Source organism: Plasmodium vinckei, assembly GCF_900681995.1.
Source record: "Plasmodium vinckei vinckei genome assembly, chromosome: PVVCY_09".
NCBI classification, from domain to species: Eukaryota; Apicomplexa; class Aconoidasida; order Haemosporida; family Plasmodiidae; genus Plasmodium; species Plasmodium vinckei.
In genome coordinates this window covers 1,303,354-1,321,024 of record NC_051301.1, presented here as the reverse complement: position 1 = coordinate 1,321,024, position 17,671 = coordinate 1,303,354, and the positions used below count along the sequence as shown (strand labels likewise).

At 22.9% G+C, this 17,671-nt stretch overlaps 3 protein-coding genes across 3 annotated transcripts; 2 read left to right on the top strand and 1 right to left on the bottom strand.

Moving 5' to 3' along the window:
• Positions 1-1,177: 1,177 nt before the first annotated feature.
• PVVCY_0903780 (transcription factor with AP2 domain(s), putative) lies at positions 1,178-7,957 on the top strand (the record flags this gene model as incomplete). Its single annotated transcript, XM_037634361.1, has 4 exons — positions 1,178-1,973; positions 2,103-2,660; positions 2,792-7,443; positions 7,577-7,957. 4 exons carry the CDS (start codon positions 1,178-1,180, stop codon positions 7,955-7,957), a joined length of 6,387 nt encoding a protein of 2,128 aa, XP_037490465.1.
• A 1,392-nt stretch (positions 7,958-9,349) lies between these two features.
• On the top strand, positions 9,350-10,637 carry PVVCY_0903770 (conserved Plasmodium protein, unknown function; the record flags this gene model as incomplete). Its single annotated transcript, XM_008626712.1, has 2 exons — positions 9,350-10,153; positions 10,317-10,637. The coding sequence occupies 2 exons, from the start codon at positions 9,350-9,352 to the stop codon at positions 10,635-10,637; spliced, it is 1,125 nt and encodes a 374-aa protein (XP_008624934.1).
• A 605-nt stretch (positions 10,638-11,242) lies between these two features.
• On the bottom strand, positions 11,243-15,685 carry PVVCY_0903760 (RNA-binding protein, putative; the record flags this gene model as incomplete). Its single annotated transcript, XM_008626711.1, has 1 exon — positions 11,243-15,685. The coding sequence occupies one exon, from the start codon at positions 15,683-15,685 to the stop codon at positions 11,243-11,245; it is 4,443 nt and encodes a 1,480-aa protein (XP_008624933.1).
• Between the last annotated feature and the right edge of the window lie 1,986 nt (positions 15,686-17,671).

Sequence of the window (17,671 nt, the reverse complement as noted above, 5' to 3'; positions counted from 1 at the left end):
GTATATATTATTATGTGCCCATATAAATAATATATATATATATATTATCTCTACATCTATATCCAAGGGTACAGAAATATCTTTATGTGGTGCCTCTTGCAATATATTATGCATGTATTTAGTACAATATATATATTATGGCATATACTACTATTGGGGTATAAATTTTCCTATGCTATAGTTTTTATGGATATGCACTTAAAGCTATTTTTCCAGAATACAGATAGTGCATCCTATTTTTATCTACATAATATTTTCTGCATATATATTTTATCATTATCTTAATTTTCATGGTTATTAATAATTTCAAATATTATATTTTTGTTATTTGAAGAAAGATAATTTATATAGGAAAATATATATCTATTTTTATAAAAAATATATATATATATTAAACATATTTATATAATTGAGTTTATCTCATATTTTTAATATTCATATAATTTTGTACCACTATATATACATTACATTTATACAAGTATAATTGTAGTAACTTATTCTTTTATAATTGTACAGTTTTAACTATATATATGAAATGTATATAAATAAAATTTTATAGCATGTTTTACTATTTTTTATGATGAACCATTTTGTATATATATATAATAATCTATTTGCATACATACATGAAATTGTAAAAGATTAATTGTAGATTTTTATAAACTTTTATAGATTTTATGTAATGAATTTGAATAAATATTTATTTATAGTTTTTCTTGATTTTTTTTATAGTTATCCATGTAGGTTTTGATATTGTTTTTTTAATAGTTACTATCTTTATAAATTTTGTTAATTATCTTTTATTTAATTCTCTTTTAATTTTCGTATTCCTCATAATTTTTTTTTTTAAATTAGTAGTTTTTTCTTTTTGTATTCTTACTCTCTTAAATTTTCCATATACTTTTTTTTCTAGTCACTTTTTATATTTCTCTTTTAATAACCTAGTAAATTATATGCTCTCTACCGTACAAATATACATATGCCTGTATATACTTATATAGGAGATGTATGAATATATATTATATTTTTAATATATATTTTCTTTTAAAATACAACCAAATTATATATATACATATTTATGTTAGTGAAGTGTGGTATATAATTTGTTTTAGAATTTATACCAATGCATTTTTAACTCTTGTATATTATGATTTTTTATTTAAACAAGTAATAAAAAATGACGACAGATTTAAATAAAAGACCATTAAGAACACGACGAAAAAAAACAATGAATTCATTTTATTATAACAATGATTATAGCAACGATTTAAATAGTGAAGATACTAAAAGTAAAATAAATCTTGTAAAAAAAAACGATGCATTATTAGGAAAAACAAAAGACCAGTCAAAAAGATATTCAGATATATATGATAATAAAAACCCAGAATTAAGTGGCAATTCAATTATGAGTGATGCAAATGTTAGTGATAATAATAATGGAATGCTTGATGAAAAAAAAACAGAAATGTCAGAAGAAATGAATACTAATAATATTAGTGATGAAGAAAGTTTAGCTAAAATACGAAATAACAATAAAATAGACGATGATATTATAAATATAAAAAGTGAATATAAATTAGATAATCCATCTAAAATTGATAAAAATAAAAATTATACTATTGGTAATAATATTTCTAATAAAAATGGTTATAATAAAGGAATAAAAAATGTATCTAATAGTAATGAAAATAATTATGCTAAAATGGCAGAAAAATTACCACATGTTGTTGGCGTAAGATTTGATAAATCCCAAAATCGATGGTTATCAGGTATATGTATTAATGGAAGATGTATTAATAGATATTTTCCAGTTTATAAATATGGTTTTGAGGAAGCAAGACGCTTAGCTATACAACATAGAAAAAATTTTGAGACTGCTAATGCAGGAAACCCTAAAAAACAACAAGGTGAATCTAAAACATCACACTTAAATCTTCTCAATATTAATTCAAAAATACCTAATGGCTTTAAAGGTAAAAAAATATGCAATAATATGTTATGCTTTCTTAATTTTTATTATTATTCCGCATTTATGTCTTATACTTATTCATTTCGTCTTATAATTTGCTCATTGTAACATTTTTTTTCATTCCCTTTTTCAGATATTCATGGAAAAAACAAATTGATTTTCAAATATTTGTCATACGATTCTATTCAAAAGGAGTGGGTAGTGACATATGATTATGACAGCAAAGTTTTGGTAAATAAATTTCCAGTCGATATATACGGATATAATAATGCTTATGAAATGGCTGTTCAATGTATTAATAAGCTAACTATATGTAATCAGAATAAAATGAATAAAAATCTAAAAAATGATAATGGGAAAAATATAAAATATGATTTTAAAAGTACAAATTCTCAAAGTGATATAAATGATGATGATGATGACGCAAGTTTTACATTACGTAAAGATAAATTAAATAAATTTATTAAAGCAAATAATGATAGTCATTTATTTAATAAATTAAATTTAGAAGATAAAGATGGTATTAGCAATCGTATATCTTCTAATTTAAATAATGGACACCCTCATAATATAAACGAATATGATATTGAAAAAAATCATAATAAAATGGGATTTGATATGAGCAATTTTAATCAAACCGAAAAAATGTTAAATGATCCTAATTTTTATAAATATGACACCTCAGCTTTAGGTAATAAAAAAAAAAATAATAGTAGTGATACTGGTAATGATTACCAGATATTGCTAAGCTATAAAAAATGTGCATATAAAAATAAATTAAATATTTTATTACATATTATTTTCTTATTTTTTTAACTTTAGATAATGATGAAAATATTGGAAATAATAATGATGATAATAATTTATTACAAATTTATAATGAAGCATATTTAAATGATGATGAAAAAAATACATACAATATATTAAATAACATGGTTAGACGTAATAATAGTAAAAACAAACAATTGGGTAATAGAACATTTGATAATCAAACAGATGAAGATGGTAATGTTATATCTAATAATGACCGAAATAAAATAAATGGAAGTATTGATGGACTTACACATGATCAACTATCTAATGAAAACTTAGATAATTTAAACAATAGTGAACATTTTAAACATTATAATGATGATCTAAATTCATTATTAGAATCCAACAAAATGGATAACAAATTTGAAGATGGTAAAGATGCAGATTCAGTACTTAATGAAAAAAAAACACAAGAAAATACTAGTTATGATAGCATATTTAGTTTCAATAGAATTATTAAAAACATATTAAAAGGAAATCAAAATGAAACACCTAATGAGCAAATTACCAAAGGAATTAATATAATAAAAAGTATGAAAAAAAATGATAAATTAAAAGTTCATAAATCTACCGAAGATTATGCTAGTAGTAACAATGGAGATATAGATGATGCTCCTGAAGAAAATGGTGATGGACATTATAACTATTCAAATGGTAATATTAGTGGTGTAAAAAGAGGAAGAAACACAAATAAAATACGACAAAGAACAAAAAGAAAACAAAAAAATAATAATAATAACAAATATTTTATTGTAAAAAATGACGAAGATGTTAATGAGGAAAATGATATCAGTATTGCTAAAATCGTTGTTAACAATTTAAATGAAAAAAAAGCAAATGAACAAATTGAAGGTAATGAATTAGAATCAAATACTAAGAATACAGAAGTTCCTTCTCAAACAGAGGAAAATTTAATTCAACCTGGAGAAAACAATAATCAAGCAGGTGAACAAAATGATGAAATCGAAAAAACAGAAGGTGTTGATCCTAATATGAATAATGAATCGAATGAAAACACAAAACAAAATACACCAACACTTAATGATTTATCTGGTGAAAATGCAAATATAACTAATAACTCTGACTTCAATGAAGCTGCATTAAAATTAAGTCCATGGAAAAAAGGAATAGAATGGAATCAAACAAAAAATAAATGGACATGCCAATTATGGAATAATGAGGGAAATCCAATTACTAAGCATATTTATATAAAAAATAAAGAAGGAATAAAAATTGCATATAATTATTGTGTACAAATTCGTCTACAATCTTTTGATTATTATTTAACAAATGTATTAAACAAATTTCCAAAGATCGAGGAAATATCTTATACCCTAGAAAATCCATGTTTTATATTAAGTTATAAAGATAACGAAAAAAAAAAATATTATTTTCAAGAAGAGGGAATATATAATTCTTTTATATCTTGTGTAGAATATTTAAATCAATTGAAAAGTGAAAATGAGGAAACATTATACAATATAGATAGTTTCATAGAAGAACACAGGGATAACATAACTTCAGAAAATGAAATAAATGATGAAAATAATAACCCTGATGAAGATAAAAAATCAAGCACTCTTCGAGAATTAGAAAATTTAATGAAAGATATGAATTATTTTGAGCATAAAAAAACAATATTCGATAATATGTCTGAAGAATCAAAAACTGCTTATAGCATAAAACCATGGGCAAAAGGAATTGTATGGGAAGAAAAAGTGAAAAAATGGATTGTATTTTTTAAAGATAAAAATCAAAATCTTCGAATTAGTTTCTTTAATCCATGTGATTATAATAATGATGTAATACTGTCTTATAATAAATGTTATGAATATTTTAATCAAATAAAAGAATCAAATAATTTTGATGAAAACACCGAAGAATTTTCAGAAAGTATTAGACAATTTATTAAAAGTATCGAATTTGATAAAGTAATTGATTATAGTAAAAATAATTATAGTCATATTGACAAAAATGGAAGTGCAAGTTCAGCTAGTAGTAATATTAGTAATGATAGTTCTAAAAATATATATAAAAGAAAAAAAAAAAAAAAAATTAATTCATATGACGATTCTCATGATTTAGCTGATGAATCACAATATAGAAAAAATAATAATCAATTAGGAAATACAAAATATCGAATAAGTATTAATAATATAGATAAAAATTTATATAATAGTTATGAACCATCAAATGACGAGATGGGAATGCTAGATTATAATTCACCAGGATATTATAAATATTTTAATGGAAGTGATTTTTATAATAATAGTATAAATGGTAAATCAAAACATGAAAAAAGTTCAAGAAGAAATCAAAAAAATAAATTAAAAAAAAACATGTTTGATGATATTGATATTGAATCAACAAATAACGATGAAATGAAAAAAAAATATTTAAATTTTGATGATACTAATAGTAATATAAATAATGATTATTCAATTGGAGATAGAAGTTTTAAAATGGATTATTCTGAATTTGAAAATAATACAAAAGAAAATCCAATGAATGAGTATGGAGATTCAAATGCATATTTTAGAGACGATCTTTTATCACCCTCTTCTAGTCGTACACTCGCAAGAGATATTCCATTTGATTCAAATAATGGAAATCATAGAATTGGTAATAATACTTATAACATGCTTGGAATAAATACTATAGATTGTAATAGTAGCGATATAGTAAATGGAAGTTCAAGTGAAAGATGCCCTAATGAAATGAATATGATAAAAGATGGAGGAAGTGATGTATCTGGGGCTACGCCTTATGGAAGAAACTTAGATATTGAATATGGAAAAGGATCAAGAAATTCTGATAAATATAGTAACATAGATAATAAATCTATCAATAAAAGTACTGAAAAATTAGATAGTCTTTTAGATGGAGGTCCAAATATTCGATTACCAAAAAGTGAAATTTTAAATCAAGCTGCAAGTTTACCAAAATTACAAGGTATGTTTTTTGATAAAAGAAGAAATTATTGGACTGTTAGTGTATGCGGTTTTAGAAAATCTTTTGGAGTTAGAACAAGAGGTGTTTATCAAGCATATAAATTAGCTGCTGAATTTAGAAATCGAATTCTAGAAACAAATAAAGGAAAATGCTATCCTCAAAAAGGTCCCGCAGCGGCAAATAGTTATAAATATAATTTAAAAAATGTTAATGGATTAACTAAAGAAGAAAAAGCAAACTTTTTACGAGACAATGAATCTCTTCAAGCATCATCAGGAGTAGAAAATTCATACAATAATAAAGGAAACTCATTAACTATCATGAATAATACTGATAAAGATTTACTATATACCCCTAGTGATAGACGAAGCAATTTTAATCTTAAAGACACAGATGGAAGTGTTATAAATGAAAATAGCAACAATGACGCACCAAATATTTATGAATATTTATTAGAAAATAAAATGAATTCGAATATTTTAAATAATAACAACCTATTAAAAGCCACATATTTACCTAGTAGTGCAGCCAACAGTGTAAGCCATGATGAAAATTATTCAGATATGGTATATGACGACAGAATAAATTATACTGGTAAATCGAAGAAAAAGTTAGATAAAAAATATAAATCTAACAATAACATGGATCCAAATTTTATGAATTATATGAATGATGGAACATATGATATGAGAGAAGATAAAAATAATAATTCCTTATTTAAAAAATCTGGAAATAATCAAAACAATGGAAGTGACAATAATAATGTCTCACCAAGTAATACCGCCATTAGTAATTTAGGATCAGGCCTAAATTATTCTCCTACTAATATATACGAAATAGATAACACACATAATACTCTCGATTATTACATTAAGAGAGAAAATACTGCAAATGGATTAGGAAAATTAGAAGATTTAAAAAATATGAAAACTAACAATTATAATCAAACTTCCTCATTTTTAAAAGGTGATGGTATAAATGAAAATAATATGTATTCTAAAAATTTAAATAATGGAGATTATGAGGATACCCAAAATTTAATGAATAATAAAATGAACTCTCATAATTTAGAAGATAAACTTAATCGACCTTATTCAAATAATATGCTATATAATAATTCGGAAACTAATAACTATGAAAATACTAGCATTCATATAAATGGTAATATAAATAGTAAAGATGATTTATACAAAAATTATAATTTAGATGGGGAAAATAAAATGCTTAATTTAAATACAATAATCGATGAAACAATAGAAGAAAGAGATATAAGAATAAATAAAGAAGTAAATAAATGTAAATTTGTAGATGGACTAATATATGATGAAGCTAATAAATGTTTTAGAATTAAAATTAATGGATATAGAAAAGCTTATTCTGTTATTAGACGAGGTGTAAAAGAAGCTTATAAATTAAGTATTGAAGCTATACAACAAATTAAAAAACAATCCAAACCAAATAATTATAATAATTCCGAACAACCACAAATTAATTCAAATAATCTAACTCATTTTTACAATTCAAGTTCAGAAACATCGAAACATGGTTACGCTTATAATTATCAATACCTTAAAAATAAGCAAAATGGTCAACAAGAATGTGGAGAAGACATTTTTGAAAATTATACGGGCCAAAGAAATGCCAACAAAAATAGTAACAACCCATATATGGATGCCATTGGAAGACGAAATTTCTCTAGCGATAAAAAGGTAATATATTACTCTTCCCATTTTTTATACATATTTTCGAAAAATTCATAACTTATATGTCCATTTTCATGTTTTCAAAATATACCAAAATATATTTATATCCATTTTTTTTTTTTTTTTTTTTATCTTTTAGAACAAAGACGAGCTTTCTTTCCCTATTTTAAATATTGACGACAGTTACTATGAATTACTTAAAACTGCCATAATAATTTGTTTAAATGATATTCTTATGAACTCTATTCCTAAAATTTTTCATTTATATAAAAATTTGAGTATAATAGAGGATGTTAAAATTGAAGATATATTAAATGTAGAAAGAAAGAGAAAAGAACAATCCTTAAAATATCATATAGAATATACCCAAAATTCCATAGGAGTATCATCACTTATTCCATATCTTAAATTATTTAGTACTGAAATTTTAAACAATATTTTACCATCAGCTCAATCTTTAGAAATTCAAAGACTTATTATTCATTCCCTTGATTTACAAGCTTATAATGCATCATGTTGATAAACGTATAAAGGAGCTAGCGTAACTATTGAAATATAAAAATGTAAAGCTAACAAAATTGGAGTTATTAAATTATATTATAATTAAAATATATATCTTTTCATATAATCTGTAGTATGTTTAATTAAATTTTTCAAGTAGTGAAAAAAACACAATTTTTCTTTGTCTATATACATAATTTTATATTAAAGATTTTGTATAATTTCTTTTTCGTTGCAAATTCTCATTTTTTCCAACGAATTATTTGTTTTATTTTTTCTATGTTTTTTATTTTTTAAGTTTTCATAATCTATCTTAAATTTTATCATATTGTAATTAATTATAATATATATTACTTTAAAAGTTTATATTTATCCTCGTTTTTTTAGTTATAGTTTTTTTATATATAAGAAATAAAGTAATGAGTACGTATTTACAATATATATAGCATAGATATATGTATTGGTAAAAAGACTTTTGTAATTAAATTTTTTAAAACGCTGTAGTTAAGTAATATTTAAATTAACCATCGAATTATATTCATATTAAAGAAAGGGGGAAAACTAAATAGTCTTTTGGCTATATATCCTTTATAAATATATCTAAACTATCTATACGAACTTTTGTACAAATCCTAGCATTAATACTCAAAAAATTCTACCTTATATATGTGTATGCCTATAATTAAGTGAATAAAAATGTAAATCCATCCTGCATATATCTTATTATACAACCTGCTTGATATGAAAATTTAAGGAAATATTTTGAATAAAGTAATGTTGGAAATTTTCACTATTTTGATCATTTAAACGTTTTTATAAATTATATTTGAAAATAATGTAAAATAATAAAAATTAAGAAAAAATTTTGAAACTTAAAAATAGTAGGTATCCCAATAAAATATATGCCCCCCTTTTATTTAAAAATATCTATAACATATTTTTTTTTTAAATATATTTTACAAAAAAAAAATACACAATTGAAATATTTCATTGCTACAATATTAGTATTTTATTTCATATTATAGCAATATAAATATCCTAAAAAAAATAATGGATTATTTTTTATAATTTTTAACAATTTATATCTATTATGAAATAAAAAAATAAGTAGCAAAACTAATATATAAATCCATATACCTCTTATAGATTTATGAATATGCAATATTATAGTTTAATCTGAGAAAAAAAAAAAGAAATACCTCACAAATCAAAGAATATAAAACGAAGAAATGTAAATATAATGCTAATTTTGTACAAATGATAATATTAGAAAAAGATAAAATCAAGCTGGAAAATAACTAAGATAGTCCTAATAAATTGTTAGCCATTTTTTCATTATCTTCTTGACATACATTGGGTTTGTTCAATTATTTTTTTCTTAATCTATGAAATAGTTTAAACAATGTAAACAATGGAAATTCATCACCCAGTTTTAAATATCCTTATCAGCAAATACAAGGACTTGTATGATATGCTGTCCTGTAAAACTCATATAATTTTATTGCCTGAATCGAAGATGCTTTTAAATACAGATATAAATGTAGAGTTTATTAAAAAATGTATATTTTTAAAAAGTCATTTAAAAAATATATATGTAAACTTATGTGACCAATGTATAGAAATTGATACAAAATGTGTTTACACAAATTATGGTTATGAAGAGAATAGAATATGTGATATAATAAAAATCGAAACAAATCCTAATTATAATTTTTTTAAAATAATTTTTATTAATATACCATTAGAAGGTGATAAATGTGAAGACGATTTTTCCACAAATACTATAAGTTATAATAATAATTCCTCAAAATATAAAAATGAGATAAATTTATTTTTTAATAAAAATCAAACTTCTAAAGAATATTTATATGCACAACTGTCTCAGTTTATTTCCTCATATATAATTGTTAAAGGTTATGAAAATTATATAGGTAAAAAAATTGTAAATATAGTAGACCAAACACTAAAATTACAAACAAATTCAAATGACAGAATTTCTGGAAAAGATATTAAAAATATGTTAATTAAATATACCTATTCATATTTATATGATTTTATATGGAAACAGTTAATTAAAAATTATCAAAATATAGAACTTAAAATTCAAAAAAAAATTGAATATCTAAGAAAAGATATAAATGGATTTTTGGAGGATGTCAATCTAAAGCATATAAATATGTTTCATATTGAAGCCCTTTCTTTTCACGTTAAACAGGTTTAAAAATTTAATAATTTCTTATGAATTACTATATATCATATGATATGCTGATATATATAACATTGTGCACTAACTTATTTTAATATGTTTATTCTCTTAATCATCTTATGATACCAACTTAGTACAACTCACCTACATATGTATATTCCTTTTTTTGTAGATCGAAAAATGTGTGGATCCATATGATAAAATTGTAATTTTGGACAACATAAGTCAATTAATATGCGAGATTATTTCAAGTACAAATCATGATTTAAAAAAACAAAAAATAGCTATTTATGATATTAATAGTGATAGTCTAATTTCTATTATTGTTGCTGCTATTTCTTATGGACAAATAAAAAATATAATAAGTCATTCTATTCATTTACATATGTACATAGAAAATTTAAATGATTCCGAAAAAATTGATAAACTCTCTTTTATATTTACCATTTTTCATTCATCAATTATGTACCTTTGTGATATGAAAATTTCATAAACAGTTATTTGTCATTATTTTTATTGTTACTGTTTTTATTGATTTTACCATTTGTTAACTTTTTTTTTAATATATTTATAATTATCTTTTTGGTGAAAGACGTCTAACAACATTTTTAATGAAACGCTGTGTTTATAAATAAAGCAAATACTCATATGTGTATATTTGCACTCACAAATACATATATATACACATATATTGATACATAGCACAGACAAAAAGTAAACAAATAAGGGTATGAAATATTTAAAAAAATATAATTACACTTAAAAGTTAAAAAATGTGTGATTAAAAAAAAAAATTATTTCATAAATTTTCTTATTTATGCAAAATTTAAAAATATAATATAAGAATGAATCGTTGTGAATATATGCAGCTAGACTACATCTTTGATAACTAATTTCATCACATCGTTAGTTTTTTTAAATATTTATATATAATGAATAAATACCGTGAAAAAATATACAAAAATATATACTGCATATCATAGGACAAAAGTGCATATATATATGCCATAAATGTATAAGACTTATATGGACAAAATCAAAGAGTCATCATCCATATTCTATAAAAAGTCATTTATATATACATATATTTTTTTTCTTCTACTTTTTAAACTTTTTACGGTCATTTATATTTTTTATTGAATCCTTAACGTTAAACTTATTAAATATTTCCAAGGCGTTATTAATTTCACACAAGACATTATTTAAATAGTTAAACATATGAGAAGTAAAAATCGATGATTTATTTGTAGCATAAATACTAATCATATTTTTTAACATTTCATCACTTAAATTATCATTAATTTCAAAATTGTTATTATTAAATTTATTATTGTCATCTATAAGTTTGTTAGGTAAATTATTTGGATTGGGGTCACTCATATTGTATATATTATTATCTCTTTTCCCTTCTATTCGTTTTCTACGATAATCACTTATTATTATATTATTTTCTTTATTCTCTATCTGGTCACTATTACCAGAGCATGTATTATTAGAATTATTTTTTAACAAAACATCATCGTTTGTTCTTAATAAATGTGATAGTTTAAAACCTAAGCAATGCACATTAATATTATTATAACCATCATAATTTTTATTGCTTTCATATATACTATTAATAACATTGTCTTCATTTACAATATCATATACTTCTTCTGGAATATTCTGGAAATCTCTCTGACAAATTTTATCTGTTATATTACTATTGCTACTATTACAAATATTGCTCGTTTTTTTTTCGTGCAATTTTTCATTTATATAAGATTCGCTTCCTTCATAATGATCCTTATAGTTTCGATCCTTTTCATCAATAAATGCACAATTCGTTCCAATACATGACGATAAAAACATGTCTGCATCATCTCCATGTGTTATCCTTTTTTCTAATTTATTACAAGCTTTTGAAAAATCCAAATTATTATAATCCTCTTCTTCCCCATTAGTATATCTGTTCATATTACAATTATTATTCACGTAGTAGTTATTTGTATAAGCGTTATTATTATTTCCAGCCATATTGTTGCTTATTTTCATATTAGCATTGTTAATGCTGCTACTCGATTTACCCATATCGATATGCTGATAGCCGTGCATACTCTCAGGTTTAAGGGTAATGCCTGGAATTATTATATTGTTGCTAGTACGATCATCATTTTCATTTAATATATGTTTATTTATAAACTCTTTCCTCCCTAAATCGCTACTATTACTATTATTGTTGTTATTAGCATTATTACTATCATATGTAAACAAGTCTAGCATTTCTTCAAACGAATTTTCTCCCAATTTTTCTGAAAATTTATTGTCAAATAAAAACTGAGGTAGTAAGTTGCTATAGTTTTTCTCTTGCATTAACAAATCTATACTCATATCACCTGATACATTGTCTTCTTTTTTTAACTCAAAACTATTGTATCTATACTTTTCATGACCATAGTCGAACCTATTGTAATAGTCGCCATTTATTGTATCATTTGTTGTTTCGCTAATAGTTTTTTGAAGCTCTGAATAATTGTTTCCACAATTTAAATTTTCAAGACTTTTGAATTCCATGTTTTCCTCACTTTGCCTATAAAAACTGCTGACATTCGTTACTCCCAATTGATCAACGCTAGAACATCCTAATTCATCATTATTATTATATAGCCAATTATTAGGTTCTTTATGGATATAAGATGTGTTGTCATTTTCTGAAATGAAATAAGATGAATCATTCGCATTAAAAGCTGAAATATTACTTGAACTGTTCAAGTTTATCGTATTTATATTTAATATATCTTCAGTATTTATAGGTAAACAGCCACTAGGTGCTATCTTTTTACCTTTCCATTTAGCTGCATTTAATAATTTTGTTCTTAATTTTTTTTCCTCTTTATTTTCAGGAAATCGAACTTCCAATGGCTTATGAGCCCCTGATAAAATGATTTTGTTATTCAAATTTTTTATTGCATTTATGGCTTCTTTCATATTATAAAAAGTAACAAATCCAGATCCTCGCGACTTACTTCTTCTGTCTTTTAATATTATTAATGAATCACATCTTCCAAAATTACTAAACAAAGTATGCATGTCTTTTTCTGTTGTTATTGGTGCTAAATTACCGAAAAATAATTTTATTACAATATCATCGTTTTCATTTATCTCATTCACTTTAATCGTAGTGCTATCCTTTGATTTCATTTTATCATAAGGCATATTCATATTCACATCTTCGAACATAGACATTTGTTTTAAAAATAGCATATTATCGCCACCATTTTTACTATTTATTCCATTAGACATTGCATTTGTTATATTATTAGAGTTGTCACTAAGCATGGCATTGTGCATTTCACTATCTGTAACATTCAATAATACACTATTCGTGTCATTATAAATGGCATTATTCGCATCACTATGTAATGCACTAACTATGCCTGTAGATATTGAATTATTTATACCATTATTCCCATTGTTATCATGCATAAAACAACTAACATAATGCGTATCTCTTCTTTCATTTAATGTGTAATTCTCAAAATTATCTATATCATTTTTGTTTTGATAAGTATTTTTTTTTGAAAATACATTTTTCATTAGTGAATTTGGTATTTTAATGCCATCCATTTGAATATTATTGATATGTGTATTAATATGATCATTTGAATAGTCTTTATTATACATAAAATTTTCATTCGTATGTATAAAATCATTACTATGCAATGTTTGGGGTATATAGTTAGCATTTTGCAATAACATATCATTATTATTTTGTAACAAAAATGTATCCTTTAAGTTATCATTCGAAATGTTACTAGTTTCTTCATTCGTATTTATACTACTATAAATGTAATCTTTACGTATATGACTATGCTCGCTATTCATATCATCCATCAATAGCTCATTCACATTATTTTCATTAAAATAATCATCTTTCGTATTATTTCTAATTATTTTATTATTTTTCTCCATAAAATTTATATTTTTCATTTTATTTGATATTAATTCCTTTCTATGAACACCTTTACAAAAATTAATTCTTAAGACGTTGTCTTTCCTTGCATTAATGCTATCAATATTGTTAATATGGTTATTCCTAATATTATTATCATTACGATTAATTATAGAGTTGTTATTGATGCTACAGACATTCTTATTAATATTTTTGCTATGGTTGCTGTTATTTTTATACTCTCCTTTTCTAAAGCACTCCTTTTTGCCATCCGATTTTTCCAAATTCTCAATGGTAAAATAATCATCATAAATCATGTTATTTGCATATATTCTTTCATCGGTGTTGCTTCTCAAAAAAAATTCTGATTTATTTTTTATGTGCTCTATATTGGGGTAGAAATGTCTTTGATTGCTATTCAGGTAAAAAATTTCTTTCAAATTGTTGTATTTTTTTAACTTGTTTGGGTTATTTTCTATTCTATGAATTTTGCAACTTTCTCTTTTTTCATGGATATTTTTTGGATTTATTTGCATTATATTCTTGGTATCATACCTGTACACATTATTGTCACTCATTCTATAACCGTTCATATTATTAACACCTATAGTGTTATTAATATTATTACTTATGTCCCTATTAGACCCTCTACTAAATGCATTACTGAATGCATTGTTTAGAGAATTATTCTGGGGTATTTTACTTTTAAAATCATTTATATATGAGTTTTTGTCTCTATATTCCTTCTCAATATCTTGATTGTTAAAATGCTGATCTACATTATCATTTCCATTTTGGTTATTCATTTTTTCCCCATCTTTCGTTGAAACTAAATTATTTTTTTTTTTCATATTATTAAATTCATTATGGTTAAGCACATTCATATTTATATTTTCTACAATATTATCATTATTTCCACTCACTTCATATTTATTACATTCGTTATTATTTGTTGAATAATTTAGCTTTTCTTCATTTGTAAAAATAAAATTTTCGATTTTCTGATTTATTCTTTTATTTTCCTGAGACTCTCCATGAAAGAATTCATGTTTTAATAAATTCTTCTTTTCGTTTAATAGTGTCTCAACTATTTTGTTTCCATCTTCATAAGTTATTTCATTTTTTTTTCTCCCATTTATATGATCATTCATTATTAGCTCATTTTGAATCGCATAAGTTTTTTGCCCAGGAAACACTACAGCATTATTATTTTTACTATTAGCATTCTTATAATTTATGCAATTATTATAATTGCTATTTGGGTAATTTCCATAATTGCTATAATTTTTAGGTCGTTTTAATTCAATATCATCCTTACTATTGTTAGAAAATTCTTTTTTAGTTTGAACTTCTGCATTGGTTGTCACATATTTATAGTGAGAACTATTTTGTAGATGACTTTCTTCTGTGTTTCTATATGACTTCATAGAATTTGCATTAAGTGTTCTAGTTATTTCCCTATGTATATATTTTCGTGATTCTTCAAAATGTTCATTATCATTATGGTTGCTATTATCAATAAATTTCTTAAAATTAGGATAATTTAAAAAATCTTCATTCATATTGTCACTTGAGCTATTTTCATTTGGCTCATAAAATGTGCTCTTCATTTTTATCAATAAAAAGGTTGCAAAAAATGAATGAAAAAAGGAAGTGTAAAGGGAAAACTGTAATATATAAAATACAAAATATATAAAATCTAGAGATGCATTGTATAAAAGAAAAAAATAATAAGAAACTATGAAATACAAAAATAATGGGATAATACAAAAATTATGTGCAATTGTGTCTAAGTATGCATATGATAAGTGTAAATCAATACAATACTATTTATAATAATATACTTTATGTATCGTCTTAATTTATGAATATTTCGACAACACTTAAATTTTACATTATTTAAACACTCTATTTCTTTATTTAATGCATCATAAATATGTTCGAAATTTTTTGTAATATTAATATCAATATTAATATATATATATTTGCATTATAGCAAAAATATACTTAAATTATCACATACTATAAGAAAATGGTGATATATACACAACTATCTATACTTATGGTCGATTGTATAGGCTTATGTTTTAAACTATACATTAATACATGTGTATACATTCTCATAATGTTTATACATACATATAATTATATGCTAAATATTCATATAAGGCTCAACATTATATGTGTCTAAATTTTCCCCATATATATGTGCAAATGAAATAGATGGGCATAATTGTCTCATAAATATCTCTATACAGGATATCTTTATGGTTATGCTCTTATATCAATCTTCTTTATACATATCCACAAAATATGAATAAATATAATTAATAGTATATATAAAAAATTAATATAAAAGTCTTTATATGCATATACGTATAATAACAATATAAATAAATATAATATTTCAAAAAACATACACTGTACAAAATTAAATAACATCGACCCTTCAAATAGGGAATACAATAATAAAAAATGTGAAATATAAATAATTCATGAATAGTTATAAATATATATGTAGACTTGTGTAAAATAATATAAAGTGGATACCAAGAAAATCATTTTTATTTTATATTTTACTTTCAAGGTATAAATTATTCAATAAACATATGCAATCAAATTGTTCATAGATTACGTTGATCGAAAATGTATTAATAAGTATAATATACATATATAATGAACCACACACACATACACACTTAATATAAATAAACATATTAATATTTATAGAATAAAATTGCTTACAAAAAATATAGAAAATTTTCCGAAAAAAACAATAAAATAAAATTAAAAAATATACTATTTTATATTATCATTTAGTATATTTTTATATAAGAAAAAAATATTGAATAGTTTTTTGTAAAAACTAAAGAACAAATTAATGTACAAATATCTACAAAGATTGCTTTACACATAAATGAAAAAGTGAACAAATAAATGATCAAATTGGGGAATACGCAAAAGTAATAAGCAAAAATTAAGAGAACATAATAATAATAATTTCATAAAAAAATGCATAAAAAAAATTGTGAAAAAATTAATGGAATAAAATAGTTCAGAAACAATTATATCTGAGCATACAGATTAACAACCAACATAAAGGTTTGCTTCATTCTGTGTATTTTATATGCATTTGGGGAATATGTATTATGTTTCTAGTTGATATTATAAATTAAAAAATATCTACCATGAAATCTCAAACCCTTATTTAAAAATATAAAACTATTATATGTAGTATTATAATAAAAATATATGAAAAAGTTAATGGAGAAAAGTTATAAAAATACATAAATAAAACAGTGCTTATACATATTTTTTTTTCACAATAAAAAATACATTTACAAAAATCATAGGCATTTTGTAAAATATTTCAAATATACAGAATGTGAAATATTGAAAAAAAATAATAAAGCATATATAAGAGGAAAAAAATTGATAAGAGAATGTTGTATTATAGAAGTACAATAAATGAATAAAATAAAAAATCGTCCTCACATGCATAAATATATAATAAACATTATTATATTTATATTGTCAACATATATTTTTTTTATAAACTATGTAGAAAAAGGCAATTTAAACCCTTAAAAAATATA